Here is a 21,223-nt window from a genome sequence, read left to right on the forward strand (position 1 = left end):
CTCTTAAAAAAAAAGCAATGTGCAAAAAAGATCACTTTGTTGAGCACTTGACCATTTAAAGCTGTGTGCAGGTGTCGGTCAAACTAAGAGACTTGGATGTTGCAGTAATAAGGAAAATGGGCATTGTCTACCTATAGGCTATAAGAGCTCTGCAGAGACAAAGAGGGAGAAGGAGTAAACAGCCTACGCCATCAAGAAGGGACCGGATCCGTGTGAAAAATCCTTAATCAGACTGATGCAACTGCAGGAGAGGAGCTGCAACACCGGATCTCCCATAATATAGTTGACAATGTGTCCATCTGCTGGGCTTTAGGGGAATTACAGGTCAAAAACAAATTTAACTTAGCAAAAATATAGCGCGTTTCTCTTATTGTTCCTTGATCTGACAGAAGTTTTAGTCTATAAAAAAATAAGAGAATACGCTACATTCATTATTTGACTCTTACACCACACGTGACCTCTCAAATAAGGTTAATTTCGCTTTTTTTTTTTAGCTGCCTTTAGCAGACTATTTGGCCCATTTACAACGACATTTCTGGAGCGTGTCGCCGCCAGTACAGCACATTTTTTCCTAAAATTACGTCGATGGTTATCCTGTGTTTCAAGAATGTTAATGTCTATTTAAACGCATTCTTTCTACGAACAATTACAGTAAATCAAGTGTGTCGTGTTGTTTCGCAGGTTGAGTGCAGAAAGAAAGTTTACCAGACAAATTCTGCTTTCCAAGAATGGCAGATGGCAAAGGTTTAAGGTAAGTCGCAGCGTGGATGAGTTGCTTTGCTATTGCTGGGTTTCACATGACATTACAACTAGGAGTGTGCAAAAATATTGAAATATCGATATATATTGTATCGTTTAATGCGATGATACAGTGTCGATATCGCGAGCTGCCGTATCGATATATCGCCAAGAGTATTTTTTGGTATATTTTGCTAAATTATTTTGTTACAGCGCTGCAGTTTTGTTGCTTGTTCAGAGGAAGGAAACTCGTTTATGCAACACATTTGACATTTTCACTGTTTTGATGATTAAAATGGGCGTGTTTCATATGAACTTTGCACAAGAAGTGGTTTAACAAAGATTTTTAGTATCACAGCCCCGATTTAGCCATTATTTGTTACTGAACCGTATTGAATCAAATATATCGTATTGAATCGTAAGCTCACTGTATCGGGATATGTATCGTATCGTGGCCTATGTATTGCGGCAACTTCTTAAAAATCTTAAAAATGACTTTACATGAAGATACTCAGCCCTAATTACAACAGTCTATAGGCTTATAATATTTAATACAGATGGGGGGCAGCTAATTGATACTATTAAAATGCAGATATTTGTTGCAATACAGTGTTTTTGGATCTAGTCACTAATATAATCATGGTTAAACATTTGTGAATTTCAGAGGAAAGTGCAATAAGGTCAATAGGGAAATCTGTCTCTTGCTCCCATCTGAGAGTATGACGTCTAATACTTTTAATGTTTTTTTTTGTATATTTACATAGTAGTTTTGAAATATTTAGTTGAGTATTAAGTATAAAGGGCATAAATTAAAATGATTTGAAGGTCCTATATTATCCTACACACAAAACTGGCTTCTATGAGCTTTTAGCCATGTTATAATGTTGTTATCTCCTCGAAAACATACCTAGAATTCTGTTTTGTTTCATTCACACATATTTGAGTAATCCTTTATTATTAGTTTGCCAACATCTCCAAGGCGCAAAATGCTCTGTTCAACCTTGTGATGTCATTTCGAGGTAGTTTTCAAGTTAACAGCTACTTTTTTAACTTTTGTTTAGTAGAAATGAGCAATTCCAAGGCTGAAATTATCCAAATGATTCTAGTGAAGGTGTATGGAGCTTAAAACATAGATGAGCACTTCCTGTATAACCACATGACATCACAAGGTGGACCAGAGTGTTTTCTGTTTGATAGAAGGTCATCCTAAATATACAGGGTTTGTGTGTTAAACGTGTGTGAATGAAACAAAACACAATGATGAGAAAACAACATTATAACATAGATAAGAAAATGAGGCAATATGGGTCCTTTAACTGTTTCTTTTATATCAACTGAGTGTTTTATATCAAGAAATGTACCATATCCACATTATTATTATTATTATTATGTAACCCATTATTAGGTCATGTGTTACATAGTTCCAGGGCTTCTTGCATGTGTCACCTTATATTGGGAGGGTTTCCTCTGCAGGTCACGTGACTGTGGTAGATTATCATATTTAATGAAGGCCCTCCTCAGCAGGTGTCCCAGGATGAGCAGAGGAGAGGGGCTTCCCCGGTCTCCTGCTGCACAAACAGAGAGGGACAGCTGTAACTGACCGTCCTTTGGGTCACTGCGGTCTACACTCACGGGTCAGTTTAATCAAGTTTCACAGGAATCAGGTACGGTTACAAAGGTAGTAAATAAATTAAAGATGCCCACGAAAAAGAAAAAAACAACACATAGAGCGGACGAGCAGGAAACTAAAGATGTGGATGACGAGGACTCGGAGGATCAGGAAACCAAACCAAAGAAGAAGAGTGAGTCAGGGAGATTGAAGAAGAGTCAGACGAAGAGCAGAGGCAGCGATGAGGAAGAATACAACTCAGACGCATCAGAAGCGGACGTGAAGAAGAGCAAAAAAAAGACCAAAGACAAGGAAAAAGTTAAGAAAAAGAAAGCAAAAGAGGTGAGTGGAGATGAGTTAAGTGTAACATCTCAAAACTCAGAGCAAGAAGACAACAACAATGTCTCCAAAACAGCAAAGGTAAAGAGAAACTTCCCGATGTGATTGAGACCACTAAGAAGGGTACGAAAAAGTCCTCTTCCAAAGACAAAATGGCAAAAAAATCCAAAAAGGACTCGGAAGTGGAGGAGGAGGGTGGAGAAGAGGATGAAGGGAAGAAGAAAAAGAAGGATAAGAAGAAGAAAGGATCGGACAGTGACGAAGACACCAAAAAGAAAGGAAAAAAGAAGAAAGTGGAGAATTATGTGGAGATTTATGAGAATGAGCTGAGGAACTATGAGCCGGAGAAAGTGGAAAACTACGAGGATGAATACCACAAGAAGAAAGGTAAGTGTATAGTCATTTATTTTATTGATTGGTGCAGATATATGCTATTGATATTTTGCATTGTCATCACGCTGGGGGTGTTATACATGAATCTTTATTGCCAGAATGTTCCACAGTTACTATGGTGGCACACATTCGCAAAAACTGCCAAAAATGGTTTAATATAGTTTAATATAGTATGAAATATTAAGATTGTTGTTTGATTTTCCACAAAAATGGTGAGAGTGACTAACTGAAAACCTGCTAATTAGCTTTTGACAGTAATTTTATATGTGAGAGACTTATTTAAGCGCACAAATCAACACAAAAACCTGTTATAATTCCAACAAAGTCAGCTCTTTTTGGTTAGATTATTATAAAACAAAGCTCAGATTAAGTCTAAGTTGAGCAACAGAGCTTTAGTGCTTCATTGGGCTTTGTCACACCCCCAGGGAATGTTGATATCAGCTGCAGAGTATCAAAGAACTTGCCACAGATCTTTTATTTATCTTAGGATCCATCTATGACAGACCTGGGCATTGTGCAGCTCCCGGGCTACATATGGCCCTTTGGTTGACTCTGACCAGCCGGTTTAAGTTAATTTGGAATTACAAAATAAACATATTTTATAATTTTACCTCATCCATGGACTAAAGCTGCATTGCTTTTATTTTAGAGGTGTTTTTTAATACATTTTTAGTAAGGCATCCTCACTTTTTCATTGCTTAGTCATAACTTATACTTTTACCAGTCTTACCAGCTTGTCAAAACATTGCTATTTGTTGTTTTTTTTTTTTTTTTTATAAAGAAATACTATTAATATTAAGCAGAATTGAGTTAAGTATTTTGGCCCGGTCCTGGTCTTCTGTTTCTCATGTGGCCCATGACAAATATAATTGTCCACCCCGTTCTATGATATCAGCGTTTCCAACATGTCTAATCATATGTACTGATAATTTATAAAGAAAGTTACCATCTAAAATGTCTAGTTAAGATGAAATGGTTCTTAAATAGAAGACCATGATATCAGCAAGTTTACTGACCTATATATTACACTTTGAAATGAAATGATAAGTGTTTAGAGGAGTCAGCCACATCAACATTGGGTTCAAAAATTAAAGCTCCATACACAATGATGGCTTTTTTCAAAAGTCAGAAACAAAAAGATGTAAGTTACAGCTGTGAAATCTTGAAGTAGTAACCTGGAAAGCAAGCTGTTGTGTGTGAGAATACAGGTTGGATTTCTGTTCAGTGAATACGTTTTTTGACAATCCAGTTATTTATTTATTTATTTATTTATTTATTGCCCATTTAGTGTCTCTCTCAATAGTAGTATAAATGTATTTTCAAATCACTTTGTACTTCAGACTAAAATGTTTGTATAACTTGTGCTAAAAGTGATTAGTGCTTCTCACATTGATTTTAGAGTTTGTTTTCCTCCATGGAATTGGTAAAACAAATGGATTGGTTGATCCGCACAGACTGTATACATAAATGAGCATAGTTAACCCACTAGCTGCCGCGTTCTAAATAGGAAACAAGCACTTTGTGTTGAAAAAACTTTGCTCCTCTCTCAGTAGCTGCTGCTGTCAGGCTCCTCATTTTGCTCTTAAAATGCTCGTACTGACCCGCTCTGCATGATCCTGGTGTTTTTATTTCACTATTTTGTTTCGGTAAAGCAATCCCTATTTCTGATATTGAACTGGGCTCCAAATTTGCTTCTATAACCACTGACATTGTGAACTTCGTGTGATTGGAGCTATGGTTGACGTCACGCTCACTTAGTCTACTTCTTTATCCAGTCTGTGAATCCGCCTGTCAATCACACCCAATGGAAGTCTGGGAGATAAGACCTCCAGACCCCCAGACTATAATATGTCTTTATAAAGTAATGGAAAAGCTGGTTGTCTTAACTGATCTGGCAATCACAAGCGTATTCAGTTAATCCCTTCAGTTTGACGTGAAATGACTGTACGTGCCCCCTGCTCGAAGTCTGGCCTGGCTGAGGAACAGTGATATAGGTAACAGTTAACTGATAGAAGGGGTGTCCAGTACCTGCACTTTGTTATCTTCAACTTACAGCTACATGACACCTGCCACTCACTCATCTTAAAGAGCGGAGGTCGAATCTAATAAGATCACCTCCATCTTCTACAGTTTCTTTTTGGCGCTCACCGATAAATGCAATGTCTCCCAATGTAAAGACACACTCACGATACTGTATGTGAACCTGCGTTTAATCTGTCAGAGTGATAGGGCTGAAAGATACTGGAAAAATATCAAATAATTAAAGCGCCCATAGTACGCTTTTAAAAAAATCTATGTTATAATGTTGTTTCCTCTTCAAAAACATACCTGGGTTCATGTTTTGTTTCATTCACACATTTAACACACAGACTTTTTCTCTCAAACTGAAAAAACTCTGTTCAATCTTGTGATGTCATATGATAATACAGAAAGTGCTCCGTTGTTTATGTAAACTCCATTCACCTTCACTAGAATAATTTGGGTAATTTCAGCCCTGGATTTGCCAATCTCTACTGAACTAAAGGTAAAAGGTAGAGCTGTTTACTTGAAAACTGCAACTACATGACGTCACAATCTGTGTATCATTCGTTCATTTGTTTTTCAAAATAAAACCAAAAATAAGAAAATGAAAAACAACTAATTTTCTTCATGATTTGTCTCCAAAACCAAAATGAAAAAACAGATAATGATTCGTTTTTCAGTTTTTGATTTTGTGTTTAAATGAAAAATGGAAAAAACAGATAACGGACGTTTCCATGACTAAAATTGCGATGCTGGACTTTTGTGCCGCATACGGACTAAACCAAAACTGAACCAGGACTAAAACAAGACTAAACCAGGACTGAACCAGGTCTAAACTAAGACTAAATGAGGGCTGAACCAGTACTGAATGTCAGAACAGGCCACTAGACTGTTGGGTGATCAAGACTGAGACCGGGACCAGAACGGGACTGAGACCAGGACCAGACTGGGACCAGGACCGAGACCGGGACCAGACTGGGACTGAGACCAGGACCAGACCAGGGCTGAGACCTGGTTCGGCCCTGGTTCAGTTCTGTTTTAGTCCTGGTTCAGTCCTGGTTTAGACCTGGTTCAGTTTTGGTTTAGACCTGGTTTAGTTCTCTTTTAGTCCTCTTTTACTCCTGGTTCATTTCTATTTTAGACTTGGTTAGACCTGGTTTAGACCTGGTTTAGTCCTCTGGTTTAGACCTGGTTTAGTCCTGTTTTAGACCTGGTTCAGCCCTGGTTCAGTTCTGGTTTTGACCTGGTTTAGACCTGGGTTAGTCCTCTTTTAGTCCTGTTTTTGTCCTGGTTCAGTCCTGGTTTAGACCTGGTTCAGCCCTGGTTTAGACCTGGTTTAGACCTGGTTTAGTCCTCTTTTAGTCCTGTTTTTGTCCTGGTTCAGTCCTGGTTTAGACCTGGTTCAGCCCTGGTTCAGTTCTGGTTTAGACCTGGTTTAGACCTGTTTTAGTCCTGTTTTAGTCTTGGTTCAGTCCGTATGCGGCACAAAAGTCCGGCATCGCAGTTTTAGTCATCGGAATGGGAAACGGCCATTATCAGTTTTTTCCATTATTCATTTAAACACAAAATCGAAAACTGAAAAAAAAAAAAAAAAAACATCACAAGGTGGACTAGAGCATTTTCCGTTTTGGAGATGTAGACTGACTAATAATAAAAGATTACTCATTTACACATTTGTGAATGAAACAAAACACAACTCCAGGTATTTTTTTGTTGTGGTAACGTTCTAACATGGCTTAAAGCTCACAAGAATCAATTTTGCATAATATAGCACCTTTAATAAATCTTCTTCCAATTTGAATTTCACTAATATCCCTGCTACTTTAACTTTTTCTAAATGTGATGTTCTTTTTTCCCACAGTTTACGAGGTGGTGACGATCACAGGAGATGAGAGAGGAGCTGGTACAGACGCCAATGTGTTTATCACACTGTTTGGAGAATATGGCATCACTCCAAAGGTTCACCTGGCCAGCAAGTAAGCCCTGCCACACTGCAGCAATGAAATCTTAAAAATTACTTTACATGAAAATATATGAGTGTTATTGTCGAATTTCTATAGTAAAATATTTCTCTTTTCTTTCATGTTTACAGCACGGAAAAAAGGTGAGTCTAAATGTGATGTTGGTGTGATCTGAGTGCATGGTTCGTTTTGCTGTAGTTTTATTTAACATTTTGGTAGTTGTATGTGCTTAAAGTATTATGTAAGTAGTACTAATTATGTGTGTTTGGACTTAAATATGGCTCTTATAAGGGTTAGTCATAATTTGTAAATATCTGGAGTTTTAACAAAACACTAAAGTGAAGCAGATTTGAACTTTATTGGCAAATGTTGATGTGACTGACAATTGTATGTGAAAAGTATGTAACAATGAAACGAATTTACAGTTTCTTCTTAATGTCACACCTTATGAGATCTATATACATTATGTTCTAAAAAGATTTTGTTATAATTTATCATGTTATGTTATCAAAAATATATTTCAGGAGTCGTACTGCGTTTGAGAGGGCGAAAACGGATGTGTTCAGGATAAGAACTCACAATGTTGGAGCCATTAAAAAGATAAGGTATGACATTTTACTTAAATAATCAAAATAATGTGTTGTGTGTATGAAGTGATGATGTGTGTAATATGTTATGTTAGGTATTGATTTTGTTCTATGACAGTTCGGTTTTTTGACACTCTTAAACCCGTGAATAGACTTTTTGATACAAGGTAGAGCTCTGCAGTTCCAAGGGACCCAAAAACAGTGAGGCACAGGACACATTTTGAAAGCTCATTGTGGGAGCGGGTGGGAGCAGGACTGCACAATGCAGGAGCGGGCGAGTGGGATGATAAACTGCAGTCCCGCAAACTAAATATGAGTGTAAAGTAAAATATACAAATGATTAATGTATGCCTATCATACATCATTTGTGCTGGACATTTTATTTGGCATTAATAAAAAATATTTTAAGCAGCCTAAACTTGCACACTTGGTCTAATCTCACGCACATTTTAGACAATTCCTTTCCGCTTCTCTGCGTTTGATAGATCTTAAGAAAGCGAACGTCTCCATCTTGCGGGATTTGCGGGCGAGAGCGAGACAAAATATCACAGATGCAGGCAGGAGCGGGAATGAAAATTACAATTCTTTGCAGGCGGGAGTAGGACTGAAAATTCTCTCCTGCACAGATCTCTAATCATTAAGAGTTCAAAAACCTAATGAAGCCGAATCATCTCAACACATGTTTAAAGTAAATTTATCTGAAATCTGAAACCTGAATCGTTACATGAATATATGAAGTTTGCAATATAGTATCTGTGATTGAATATCATCTTTTTGTGGTTGTTAGTTACCCCACAGCTCGTTAGCCTTAAATCCATGAGTTTCAGAATGATAAAAAAAATAGAAATAGGACCTTTACCATATCAATTAGCATTATAAATCTAAATATAATCTTTTGATTGGGAAAAGTCCTCAGAATGTTGTATATAACAATAAGCTGAAAGCCATGAATAGTCTAGAGGGAAAATGGTACAAAGTAAACTTCACATCAGCAGTGCTTTCTGTGTTTAATAATATACTTGTGTAAATGCAGGATTGAACATGATAATACAGGCATGAACGCGAGCTGGTTTCTGGATCGGGTGGTGGTGACAGACGTGATCCGGCCACACCTGCGCTTCTACTTCGCCTGCAACAACTGGCTCAGCAAAGAGGAGGGAGACCACCTGTTCATCAGAGACCTGCTGGGCACAATGGACCCCATGGACATGCCTAAGTGTATGTCAACATCAAGAAAATACATACTTTATCACATAAATAGGTTAAACGTTACATTAAAGGTCCATAGAGATGCTATTACTTTGTCTGGAAAGTTACATTTAACATATCTATCATGCATTTATTCTAAACAATTAATATTACATACTGTAGAACAATATGAGAAAAGTAAAAACATCTACATAGACATAAGCAGGAGGTAGACTACATAAAGTTAGAGAATTAACAATACTTATGTACCGCTTGTTTTAAAGAACCCTGCTCATCACTCACTAAATGCTAATTAATGTTTATTAGCTGTTAATTTGTTTTAGTTAAGTATTTCTATTCTAAAAGACTATTATACAACTTAGTAGTCATAAACATGTAACTACTGCTTGTTAGAATGAAATATGAATGTGGTTGGATTTTAAAAACTTATCTTAACCAGCTTTTTGCAATATTAAACTTATTAGTACATAACAGTAGCACCAGTAGTGGGATATAAGAATAGTGTTTTTACTTAACCATTAATTTGTGTAATTAATATGTAACAAAACATATGGAAACTAGAAATACACATGGAAATAATTTTACCTCTTTTATGCAGATAACAAATATGTAGTGACTGTTTTGACCGCTGATGTAAAAGGCAGTGGGACCGATGCTGATGTCTTTATTAATATTTTTGGAGAATTTGGCGACACAGGTAAAGGAATTATTAAAATATGCCTTTTTTTTGTTGTCTTGTCTATGTTTTCTCACTGAATCCACCATTTTCATTTCAGGAGAGAGACGACTTGACAATGAAAAGGACAATTTTGAACAAGCAGCAGAAGACAAGTTTACAGTAGAGGCGCCAAATCTGGGCAAAATCAGAAAGATCACGATTGGGCACAACAATAAAGGCTCCTCGGCGGGATGGTTTGTTGACAAGGTAAAAAATAACTTTAAATACTGCCTGTCTATAAGAGCTGAACAATTTCTGAAAAATATTTAACTGATAAGCATTACAATTAGATTTGTCATTTATGTTTTAATGTGCGGTTATGTAAAAGTATTGCTCGGCAGTAGAATTCTCACTGACCATGGTATAATAATGCAATATTTAGTTCATATTTCTAGCCGCAATTTTTGTAAAAGCAATGAGAAATTGTCAGTCTGGGTTATCTTATTGTTTGATATTGAGATTGTTTGATATAAGAGCAAAAAGGCCAGACAGTAGATTAGACAATTGCTTGATTAATTCTTGCAGCCCTATTTTGTATCAGCTCCGATGGCAGAGAACGATCCTTTTAAAGTTACGTGATTGATACAGATCTAATTAGGCCGGTGATCAAATACCGTGTTCTGGAGCATGTTGGGTGCTTCCTTCACTATGGCTGCCTGCCCTTTCGCACATCTTGTTCACGGTTGAACACCAAACTACATTTTATGCCAAAGGAACAATATTTACATGAAGACAAGAAGGAGGAGGCCTAGTCACATTGAATAGAAAGAGTCAGTGGAATAAAAATATCCAAAATGAACAACAAACATACAAAAAAAAAACACAGTGCACCTGAGATTACACAAATTTTACTTTCACAAGCTGCAAATTGTTGTATTTAAGCATCTTCTTTGTGTGTTAAAATCAAATCAAACTGCTGATGCTCTTTGGTAATTTAACATTTTAATAGAAGATAATGGGCTATTTATTTATTTATTTATTTAACTTTTTACAAATCACAAAACATTTGCTTTTTAGGGTAGTTAACCTCTGAACCAAAAATAAACCCAAATCCTTGAGTAATCCACAAACAAACCAACAAAAAAACATGCTTTTCTTATTTGGCTTTACAGTGAACCTGAGATTACAAAAATTTTGCTGACACAAATGACAATTGTCTTGTTTGTGTGTTAAAATCAGATCAAACTGTCGATGCTCTTTAACATTTTAATCAAAAGAAAATGGACTATTTATTTATTTAACTCTTTACAAATTACAAAACATTTACTTTTCTAGGCTAGTTAACTTCTGGACCTAAAATAAACCTAAAATCTTGAATAATCCACAAACAAACAAACACAGTGAGCCTGAGAGCTACAGATTGTCGTGTTTAAGTATCTTCTTTGTGTCTTAAAATCAAATTAAATAGTTGATGCTCTTCAGTAATTTAATATTTTAATTGAAAGAAAATGGGCTATTTATATATTTATTTAACTCTTTACAAATCACAAAACATTTACTTTTCTAGGCTAGTTAACCTCTGAACCTAAAATAAACCCAAATCCTTGAGTAATCCATCGTATTCGGCCAGACACTGCCTCTACAATGGTAGTTAAGACACTTGATCGTTGTATTTCCTCCTGGTCCTCTCTCTGCATGTACAGTGCAACAGCGGAGTCGGGCCATGACTTCATTCAAAGACAGGGATAAGAGTACAACACAGTGAACACACACACTGACACCCTAACCCTGTGTGTAAGAGAAAACTACCCTCCCATTTAAGCATCGCGTTACAACCAGATGGAGAAGTCACCACATTTGCTGGAAGCTCAACCGTGACAACATCAATTAAACATGTCTTCTTTTCATAAGACTCGCGACCGGTAGTTTTAGCTTTACATGTATCGTTGACAGGTTTCTTTCATGCAGCCATGTTTTTTCGACAACACCATGTTAAAGAAATTATAGGCAAGCTGTTCACAGTAACTTGAGGTTTGGTTGGGTGTGGACCGAAATACGATATGGTCTTGAGACACAGTTATTTACTTAAAAGGAAGAATGCGGATTTAAAAAATTTTGTACAGATTTTTCTACAAATATCAGCTGATTCAGTTTTTTAAATTTGATTTTGGCCTTGAAATAACCACTGTCTGTTACACTTTTTATCCACAATAAAAAGTTCAATATGCAATTTAAAACATGATAAATAGAGTAGAAAACCAGTACAGAATTTGTAAAATAGCCACATATTTTTTTTATTGTGGATTAAAAAGTGTAACACACTAAACTTCTATTGCAAATCCTATACTGCAGGTGTTTCCAACCTTTTTCCTCTGGTTAGGTACCTTTACAAAATGAAAATGCCAGAAAGCTGCTAATTGTAGCGGTTGCAAGAAATTCAGTAAATATAAAAGCCTTTAGATGGGGAACAGTGTGACGCTTATTAAACAATTACACAATTATTATCTATTTATAAGTGCACAAACTTAGGCAACAAAATTATACATTTACAATGATAATAGGCATTTAATTAAATACAATTTTTGTTATTCTGCACAATACGTATGATTCAGAAATCCCTTGGCAGGCTACTTGGAAGAGGGAGTATGTACTGTAACCGTAACATTGAACATTTTAAAGCAGCAGTAAGATCAAACACAATCTTATAATGGATGAGATTATGTTTTTTCAGTCTTACTTACTTTTATACTACAACTTGTTTATATATTTAAATTTTTTATTTTTATTTTAGGTGATCGTGGATGATCTGGGAAACAAAATAGTGTATGAATTTCCCATTAATCGTTGGTTTGCCATTGATGAAGATGACGGGAAGATCCAGAGGGACATTTTGGTGGGAGGCAGCCAACCCACAGGTGAGAGTGGAGTAATTAGAGCTACATACTTCTCTATCAGGAGAATTATAAAACTATCCACCTTATTCCAGAAGTTGCTGTGGGCGCCGCCATCATCATTCGAGTTTTATTATTTTGTATGGGGCTGCCGAGCTTGACAGCAAATAAATTCAGTATGAATGATAAAGTCGTTTTAAAGCCCCCCAGAGAATTGGTGCGGTGTAATTTGTTGGTGCAAATGAAAATTAAACATTTTACACAAATGACATATTTAAAAGGCTAAACATTTCCAAAAGTCTCCATTGACATGAATGAGATTTCTGTTCAGCTGGAAGTGACACCACAAAAAAACGTGCACTTCAGGAGCATTTAGAGACAAAAGTGGGCTGGATGGAATAAGGTGGATATGGTAACATTACTATTATTATTATTATTATTATTAATTATGATTAAATATGGTAAAGGAGAGGAACTTTCTTAATGAGACTACAGAGGTACCATATGATAAAGTTTTCCTGTTTTAAGGGCTAAAAATATATATATATATTCACAATTATTTGAGTCACAATAGCAATGACAAGTATTCCAAGCTCTTGTATTGTCTTTTATATTATTACAAAACCTGTAGAGAAGAAGAATAGAGTAGAGCAATCACTTGTTAGTAATGTTTTATGATTCATTTTAAATGCCACTCCAGATTAGGAGAGCAGCCATTCCCCACGCTTTGAAGGGCAGAACAAGCAGCCATAATTCAGAACACAATGTAATTTGTGAAATTAAATTTGCATCTCATATTGAAATCCAGTGGAAGACTTAGCGTTGTGACAAATGACTAAACTAATAAATAATGACCCTCTTATTATGTTGTGCTGTTATGTAATTGTATGTGGTCATTAAGTCTTGGTTAAGGCTCTTCTTCTCCTTGGGGAGTCTGGCTGCAGTGATGTGTAGCGTTGGCACAGTTTGTGATAGCCTGACATGTAATTGTACCCTCAGGTATTGTCTACACCGTCCAGATTGTGACAGGAAACATCCGCGGAGCTGGGACCAACTCCAAAATCCACATCGTCATGCACGGATCCAAGGGCATAAAAAACAGTGGCAAGGTAAAAAAAAACAAGGAAATATGCAGATTTTTATGCAAATCCAAACTGAACTCTGTGATTTGCATTCAGGTGCCAAAGCTGAACTGCATTACCATATTACAAACTCTGGCATGAACTATGGCATAAAAGGGTATTATGTGCACATTTTTGGTGCTCTGAGTAACTTTTCAGGTGGAGGGTCTGTCACCTGCTTGTCTGCTGCTTTGCCTGAAACTTTAATCAATGAAGTTCATCAATTAAAGCTACCACCTGTAATTTTATTTGATGTTTTGTTACAAGTAGTGAAACCTGTCCCCCCTCACCTCACCTGTGTTCTCTGGTCTCCCTTTGTCAATCCAAGGCTGTCACTATCAGCAATAACATAGACAACATCTAGTGGTGAAATGTGAGAATACAACAGGGCCAGATCTGATAATCAAATTACAAATGGTAGCTTTAACCATGTTTTTATTGATTAAAAATATCTTGAAAATCATTCCTTCCTACAGTGAATGGGCCTGATTCTCTTCTGGAACTTCAATTTAAAGGGACAGTTAGGAATTTTGGACACAAAACTTCATTTCCTAGTGAGCCAGAGTGCTGGAGACGTGTAGAGACACTTTTTAAAATATTCCATCCAGTCCTTGTATTTGCAGAGGTCGCCGGTGCTAGGCTAGTGCATGTCAATGGCCATAGTTATCCTGCCACTAAAAAACAGTCATACCCACCCCACAAAGCACCCGAGGCAAAACAGTTATAACAGCATACTGTTGATGTGAATGTCTGTGTTGATAAAATAATTTTAGAAATAAAACCACCCTTGCATTTGAAGATGTATGTCTAAGCAGCAGCAGGGAGTTGTACTTCCTGATAGAAAGCTTGGCAATGGCGGACTGATATATGAGAAAATAGTCCCTCAACATGCAACGGTTCATGCAATGCAAGGTTAGTTTTATTTCAAACATTATTCTATCAACACAGACATTTACATCATCAGTCTGGCGTAATAATAGATTTGTTTCAGGTGCTTTGTGGAGTGGGTAAGACTGTTTTTAGTGGCAGGCTAACTATGGCCATTGACATGCACCAAGGTCTGGATGGAATATTTAAAAAAGTGTCTCCACACGTCTCCAACACTCTGGCTCACTAGGAAATTATGTCTTATGTTCTAAATTCCAAACTGTCTCTTTAATGACAGACTGTGAAACATTTTAACCAAAGCCTCTCCATGCAAGCAGGTGGTGGATCTTCCTCTAGAAAAGTTACCTTACCTGATTTGTGTTCTCAGATATGAACTACTGTAAATATGGTCAAATAAAATATAGATTTTTCTTATAGCTAAATTGCACTATTGATTTATTATGTAATAACATAAGTGTGGTGTCTGTATTATAGTTTTGTTGTTTTTTGGGCATAAACTAAGTACTTCCTCTATATCTTATCTTTGCTGTTGTTGTTCAGGTATTTTTAGAGGGAGGAAAGTTTGAGCGTGGTTTGACTGACATTTTCACCGTTGAGATCGCTGCGCTCCTCAGCCCCTTGAGTCGAGTGACGATTGGACACGACAACGGAGGAGTCAGCTCGGGCTGGTTTTGTGAGAAGGTACAACACTCACTCACACCATGTTTTGGTTCTTGACACTGATGGGCAGCTAAAAACAACACCTCATACCAATATAGATACTAAAACTATCAGAAAGACTTAACACTCATTTGCGTGTGTATTGATTTTAAGAATTGTGAACTTAAACATCCTGCATTATATAATCATAATACTGCATTGGATTCATATGGTGCTGTTCAAGACACCTAAAACTTTTTACATTGCATTATTTATTTACTCCACACTCTCCTAAAATTGTTGCCACCACAGCTGCCAAGCAATGCTGCCAATCTGCACCATAGGCCGTTCAAATCACTGACCATCACAAATCACTGACACAGCACATTCTTACTCGACAAAGTGGTGAAAATGTCTTGTCTAAGAACAGTTTCCAACAATAGTTTCCAACAGAGACACTGTTGGCCCACTGGTATTTCGAGCGGTTTCTCATCCAATTACTAACTACTAATTCAGAGACAAATAAGTTTAAGCTTTTGTCCGCCTTTAGAGCTGGGTTATCCATGGTTATGTCTAATTTTAGACCTGTTAAGTCCAGTGTTGCGAGTAACGTGTTATAAAAGTAACATATTACTGTAATGCATTGCTTTTTGCTGTAACGCAGTAATATAAGGCATTACAGGGAAAAAACTGTAAAATTTTACTTGGTATAAATGTCAGTAATTACAATGCATTTTAAACCTGGATTGAAGTGGTGGGTTTTTTCATTTTTCTTCATACAAATTCGCTAAAATCCCCACGATATCAGCAACTGTGAAATGCCATCGTTATGGTTCTGAATGTTGGGACAGGCCCGGAGGTGCGCCTGCATAGACCATCAGGTAACCGCAGCTCCGCGGTCCATGGGGCTAATTTCAGCTGATGCCCGATCACACTTTGTGGATACCATGCTCCACAGGCTTGGGGTTCTCTCAGGGGCGGTCCTAGATTCCAAGTCCTAGTCCAAGATTAGTCCTGGTTTAGACCTGGTTAAGTTCTGCTTTAGTCCTGGTTCAGTTCTGGTTTAGTCCTGATTTGGTCCTGGTTTAGTCCTGATTTAGATCTGGTTTAGTCCTGGTTCAGTCCTGGTTCAGTCCATATACGGCGCAAAAGCTCGGCATCTTCGCACAGTTGTTTTTGTGAGAGTAATTTAAAAGTAATGCAATATTAGTATAGTGTAATATAGTATAGTGTTGTAATGTAACGAATTACTTTGAAATGACAGTAACAAATAATAAAATAACGCATTACAGTTTTGAAGTAACTTGCCCAACAGTGGTTAAGCCATAATATAAACCTGCTCCAGATTTGGTGGTACTTGGAAGCCAAAAATTATCTTACGTTTTCTGAAAAGTTTGAGAAGCAGTATCTACATTTTTCCTTTGAACATTTCTCATTGTGATTGTTAATATAACCTATTTATTAGTGCTGTTATGCGATTAAAAAAATTGAGAGATTAATTAATTATGATCTGTAATTAATTAATCTAATTAATCTAATTTTAATCTCACCTAAAAATTGCTGAGAAAAGCCTTCAGTTTGAGGTATTTTCATTTAAATTCATTATTACATTATTGTGGCAGATCAAAAGACTGATATAGATTAAAAAAAGTGACTTTATAAAGTCATTTATTGTTTAACAAATCTCTCCAAATTGGCTGTTGAGCCCAAGTCTCCATGAATAAGAAACTGTTTGCTGTAAAGCAGCAAATACGAGGAAATCTGAACATAATAACCTTTGTCTACTTAAAGACAATAAAAAGTCCAGTCTTTCCTTAACCATATTAAAAAATATTATTAATAGAGAAATGCTTTATATTATGAGATCACTGGTTTTAGTCCTTGTTTTAGTCCTGGTTTAGACCTGCTTTAGTCCTAGTTTAGTCCTGGTGTTAGTTCTGGTTTAGTCCTGGTTTAGACCTGGTTTTAGTTCTGGTTTTAGTCCTGGTTTAGACCTGGTTTTAGTTCTGGTTTTAGTTCTGGTTTAGACCTGGTTGAGTCCTGGACTGGATTAGTCCTGGTTTTAGTCTTGGTGTTAGTTCTGGTTTAGAGGCGCACAGGAGGAAGCGCGGTTTACGCCGCGTACGCGAGAAAACACGATCCACACGCGGCGCACGGGAGCACGTCGGTGTCCGCGCAGTAACTACGGAAGGAAACGTGGTCCGCGCGTTCTCAGGTTAATGACGATGATGAAGGTGTGTGTTTGTTTGTGTTTGTGTGTGTTTGTGTGTGTGTCCCCTCATGTGGCAGGTCACTATAGGACAGTAGTGCAGACATCATGAGCCTATGCAGGTTGTTTTCACCAGTGACATTTAAGTTGTAGGCGATATTATATTTGTTATTTTCTTTTATATTTCACGTCGGGAAAATAATTTCCAAGACACGAATGTGTTTTTACCTGTGCACTGCTGACTCTGTTCTACTGTCTCTTCGACCTCGTCCATTGTGCGACTGACACCGCCAACGTTAACATGACGTTTACTTACGCTGTTACTGCGCACGTTTTGTGTGGGTTTCCGGCAATGAGTGGAATTACCGAAATAAATAAATGTATAAATGTGTTTTTTGTGTGTGTGTTTGTGTTGTTGTTGTCCCAACAACACATAAAAACAGGTTTTATAATAAAGAAACTCACATACAGAAACACTAAAGTTAGAGATTAAAAATGAGATTAACGCAATTAAAAAACATAACGCGCTAAATATGACTGTAATTAATTAATCGCAATTAACGCGATAATTTGATACCCCTACTATTTATTATTCGCAGGTGGTGGTGTACTGTCCGTTCACGGGGATAGAGCAGACATTTCCCTGCAGTAAATGGTTGGATGAGAAAGAAGGAGACGGGCTGATAGAGAGAGAGCTCTATGAGATGGTGTCGCTCCGGCAGAGAAGACAGAAGAGTAAGAGCACTGTCAAGACATTGTTAATATATTCTTTTCAGTCTTGCAGTATATGGTTTTAGACTATGATAGAAAGAAAATTTTAATGTGGGATGCCTTAAAGGTGCACTGTGTAACTTTTCTGGTGCAGGGTCCTCTTACTTGCTTGGATATATTACTGTTTTACCTTGATTATTCCACAGTTTGGAAATAAAGTTGATAATCACAGTGGAGACTGGTTAGTGGTCAGATCTATGAAGAAACATGCCTGCACATGCAAGAATTCATGTTTTTAAGATATTTTTAAGCTATAAAACACCTGTAATTGTGAACAAATGCAAGGGAGATATGTTTAATTCTGTACTGTGGAACATTCCAGGCAAAGACATAACATCTTCATGGAGACAAGCAAGTAGCAGACCCTCCACTTTAGAAGTTACATTGTGCACTTTTAATATGTCTTTTTACATTGCTATAAATAGTCTTCTACATGTGACAAATACTCCAAAATTAAAATAGTAATTTCTAGAGTAGGTTTTATATGCTAAATATGTTAATGTAATTTGTTTTTAATAAAATAAAAGTTTAATATTGTATTTTTATATAGAGCACCCATGGTCTTTGTGGATCTGGACTTCAGACCTCCCCAGCGCAGGGACAGACGCAGACATCTCATTCCAGATTTACGGAGAAAAAGGAAAATCTGATGAGATACGACTTGACAACAAAACGGACAACTTTGAGCAAGGCCAAATTGACAGATTTATGGTAAGTATTTTAATATACTTGAATATACATTAGAACAGCACACTTTTTCCAGATTTTTACTGTTGACCAAAACATATTCTAAACTTTTGATTCATGAAAGTGTCCACCTTTGGCAGATATAACAGTTGAACACACTCGTGGCTCGTTCTTTTGACAATAGAAAATCAAATATTCTCCAGAAAGTTCTTCCCAAGTCTGTTGCAGAAGTTTCCATAAATGTGTGGCACTTGTAGGTTGCTTGGCTTTCACTCTTCTGTCCAGTTCATCCCAATGGGGCTCGACAGGGTTTAAGTCTGGAGACTGTGCTGGTCACTCCATGTTTTTAAGCTTACAATCTTGATCTTTTTTCCTGAGCTAGTTTTGGCAGAGCTTGGACTTGTATTTTGTTATGTTTTATCTTTTTTTTTTTTTTTACCCTCTGGCTACTCAGTACTTACCTTTGTACCATTTCAAGCTCTTCATTGGACTTGCATGACTTGGAATTGCAATAAATAAATGGAAAAATCAGGCTGTTTTGACTGGTAGTGTATACCAATATATGCATACCAATATTCTGAACCTGCCCATGTTATTATGAATTATATAAGTTTTTCTGTCCCCAATTTACACTGTAGGCATCTTGTATTTATTGATACTTTGCAGTGACATGACGCTGGGGGTGTTCTACATGTATGTCTATATAGTGGAATGTTCAGCAGTTACAATGGAGATACAATGCAAAAAATAGCAAGCACAACCAAAAAAGTTTTTAGATAGTCTGAAACTACCTTATAGTTCCAGATATATCAGCTCTTTCTGGTCAGATTGTGTTAAAATAAAGCTCAGATTAAAGTCTAACTTGAGTAACAGAACTTCAGACAGAGCAGTGTCTACTGTTAGCATCGCACCCTCAGGGAAGTATCAATTGTCCATATTGTCTCTATGTTGTACTGTACCCATAGCTAAGTAATGTACATAATATTTTTGTAGGGTTGTTTTGGTTTAGGTTGCTTTTTATTTTGTTTTGTATTTTTATTTTATCAAGTATTTGAATTGAAATTTCCCCATTGTTGCCATGATCTGCTATTTTATCTCTCGTTCAGGTTGAGCTGCCTGATTTTGGAAAGTTGACTAAACTTCGTATTTGGCATGAGAAGAGGAACCCATTTGCAGGATGGCATCTGAGTAAGGTGAAATTTACTGTTGTGTGGTTCATTTTGGAAATATGTTTTACTGCATTTTACAAACTTATCTATAAATACAACGTTGAATATTTTAGGGATTCACCAATCTGAAACTGGTATCGGTGGGCAGATATTGGAAAATTTTGACCAGATATTGGCTTCCTAATATCAATTCAGCTGATATCCTGGTTGAACTCATAAATTGATTGTAAAAAGACTATTTTAAAAAAGCCTAGAAGCCTGTTTTGAAGTGTTTTTCTGTAGTTACTTTAAGGATAGGATAACAACTGTATAACACATTTGGATCAGTTCTGTATTGTTTAATTTTTTCAGGAAATAAAATGCTGTTTTTGGTCTCTGCACTCAGTTGCTATCGGTTGTTATCAGGGATTGGCAGATACTTAAAGCCATAGTATTGGAATTGGTATCAGAACCGAAAAAGCTGGATCAATGATTCCCTAGAATATTTGTATTTGTCACCAGAATAATACCACCACTGTTAAGTACATAAACCTGAATGTGTAATTAGAACCTGTAATTCCTCAGGCGACCATCATGAAGACTTTAACCAAAGAGAAGTACATCTTCCCCTGTGAGCGCTGGCTGGACACAAATGAAGACGATAATGAAGTCGTGAGGGAGCTGCCCGCCACTGGAGACCTCATAGACGAGCCCCTCACCTGTGTGTGCAGACATATTAGCATTTAGTCCAATCCAATCAAATTTATCGACTAAACAAAGGAGACAAACTTTATTTATTTTCAATTAAAGAGCCTCACACCAGAGCACATACAAACTCAGCATCCAAATAGTCTGTGGCTTTATACATGTTCTATAAGGTAGTTGAAGCTGTGCAATTTCATTCTCACAATTGGATTAAAACTAATTATAGTTGTAGTTGTAGTGGGCTAGAGCTCATTTGCATTTTTGTACTCACTGAACTTTAAAATTTGGACTAAACCCATAACTAAACCTGGACTAGAACAGGACCAAACCAAGTCTACATCAGGAAAAAACCAGGATCAAATCAAGACAACTCAAAGCATTAGACCAGGGGTGTCCAAACTATTGCTCAGAGGCCAAATGCGACCCTCAGACCAATTGTTGTTGCCCCCCCAGACTTCCTGGTGAATTGGTCCAAATGATCATGACTTTTTTCTGCAAATTCAAGTATTTCTCATTGCATTATTTGTGATACAGACATAAGTTAGGACTGGAATTTGTGTTCCAAGACTTTTTAAAGGTATTGTGGCTCTGTATAATGTGTCTATCTGAAAGTCTTGCTGTACTGAACACTAGTCTATGGCCCTCTAC

At 36.9% G+C, this 21,223-nt stretch overlaps 1 protein-coding gene across 1 annotated transcript in view; it reads left to right on the forward strand.

The window, feature by feature from the left end:
• The first annotated feature begins 715 nt into the window (after positions 1 to 715).
• The window catches only part of LOC110167049 (lipoxygenase homology domain-containing protein 1-like), a 53,032-nt gene continuing 32,524 nt past the window's right edge, over positions 716 to 21,223 (forward strand). Inside the window, 14 exon segments of the mRNA XM_055161684.1 lie at positions 716 to 751; positions 2,263 to 3,073; positions 6,963 to 7,077; positions 7,587 to 7,667; positions 8,683 to 8,867; positions 9,457 to 9,555; positions 9,635 to 9,783; positions 12,308 to 12,431; positions 13,407 to 13,516; positions 14,957 to 15,097; positions 17,864 to 17,999; positions 18,586 to 18,746; positions 19,829 to 19,915; positions 20,456 to 20,591. Of these exon segments, the coding sequence (XP_055017659.1) occupies positions 2,839 to 3,073; positions 6,963 to 7,077; positions 7,587 to 7,667; positions 8,683 to 8,867; positions 9,457 to 9,555; positions 9,635 to 9,783; positions 12,308 to 12,431; positions 13,407 to 13,516; positions 14,957 to 15,097; positions 17,864 to 17,999; positions 18,586 to 18,746; positions 19,829 to 19,915; positions 20,456 to 20,591 (1,759 nt within the window). The 5' untranslated portion in view covers positions 716 to 751; positions 2,263 to 2,838.

Source organism: Boleophthalmus pectinirostris, unplaced genomic scaffold (assembly GCF_026225935.1).
Source record: "Boleophthalmus pectinirostris isolate CB_2022bp ecotype Guang Dong unplaced genomic scaffold, ASM2622593v1 HiC_scaffold_4, whole genome shotgun sequence".
Classification (NCBI taxonomy): Eukaryota; Metazoa; Chordata; class Actinopteri; order Gobiiformes; family Gobiidae; genus Boleophthalmus; species Boleophthalmus pectinirostris.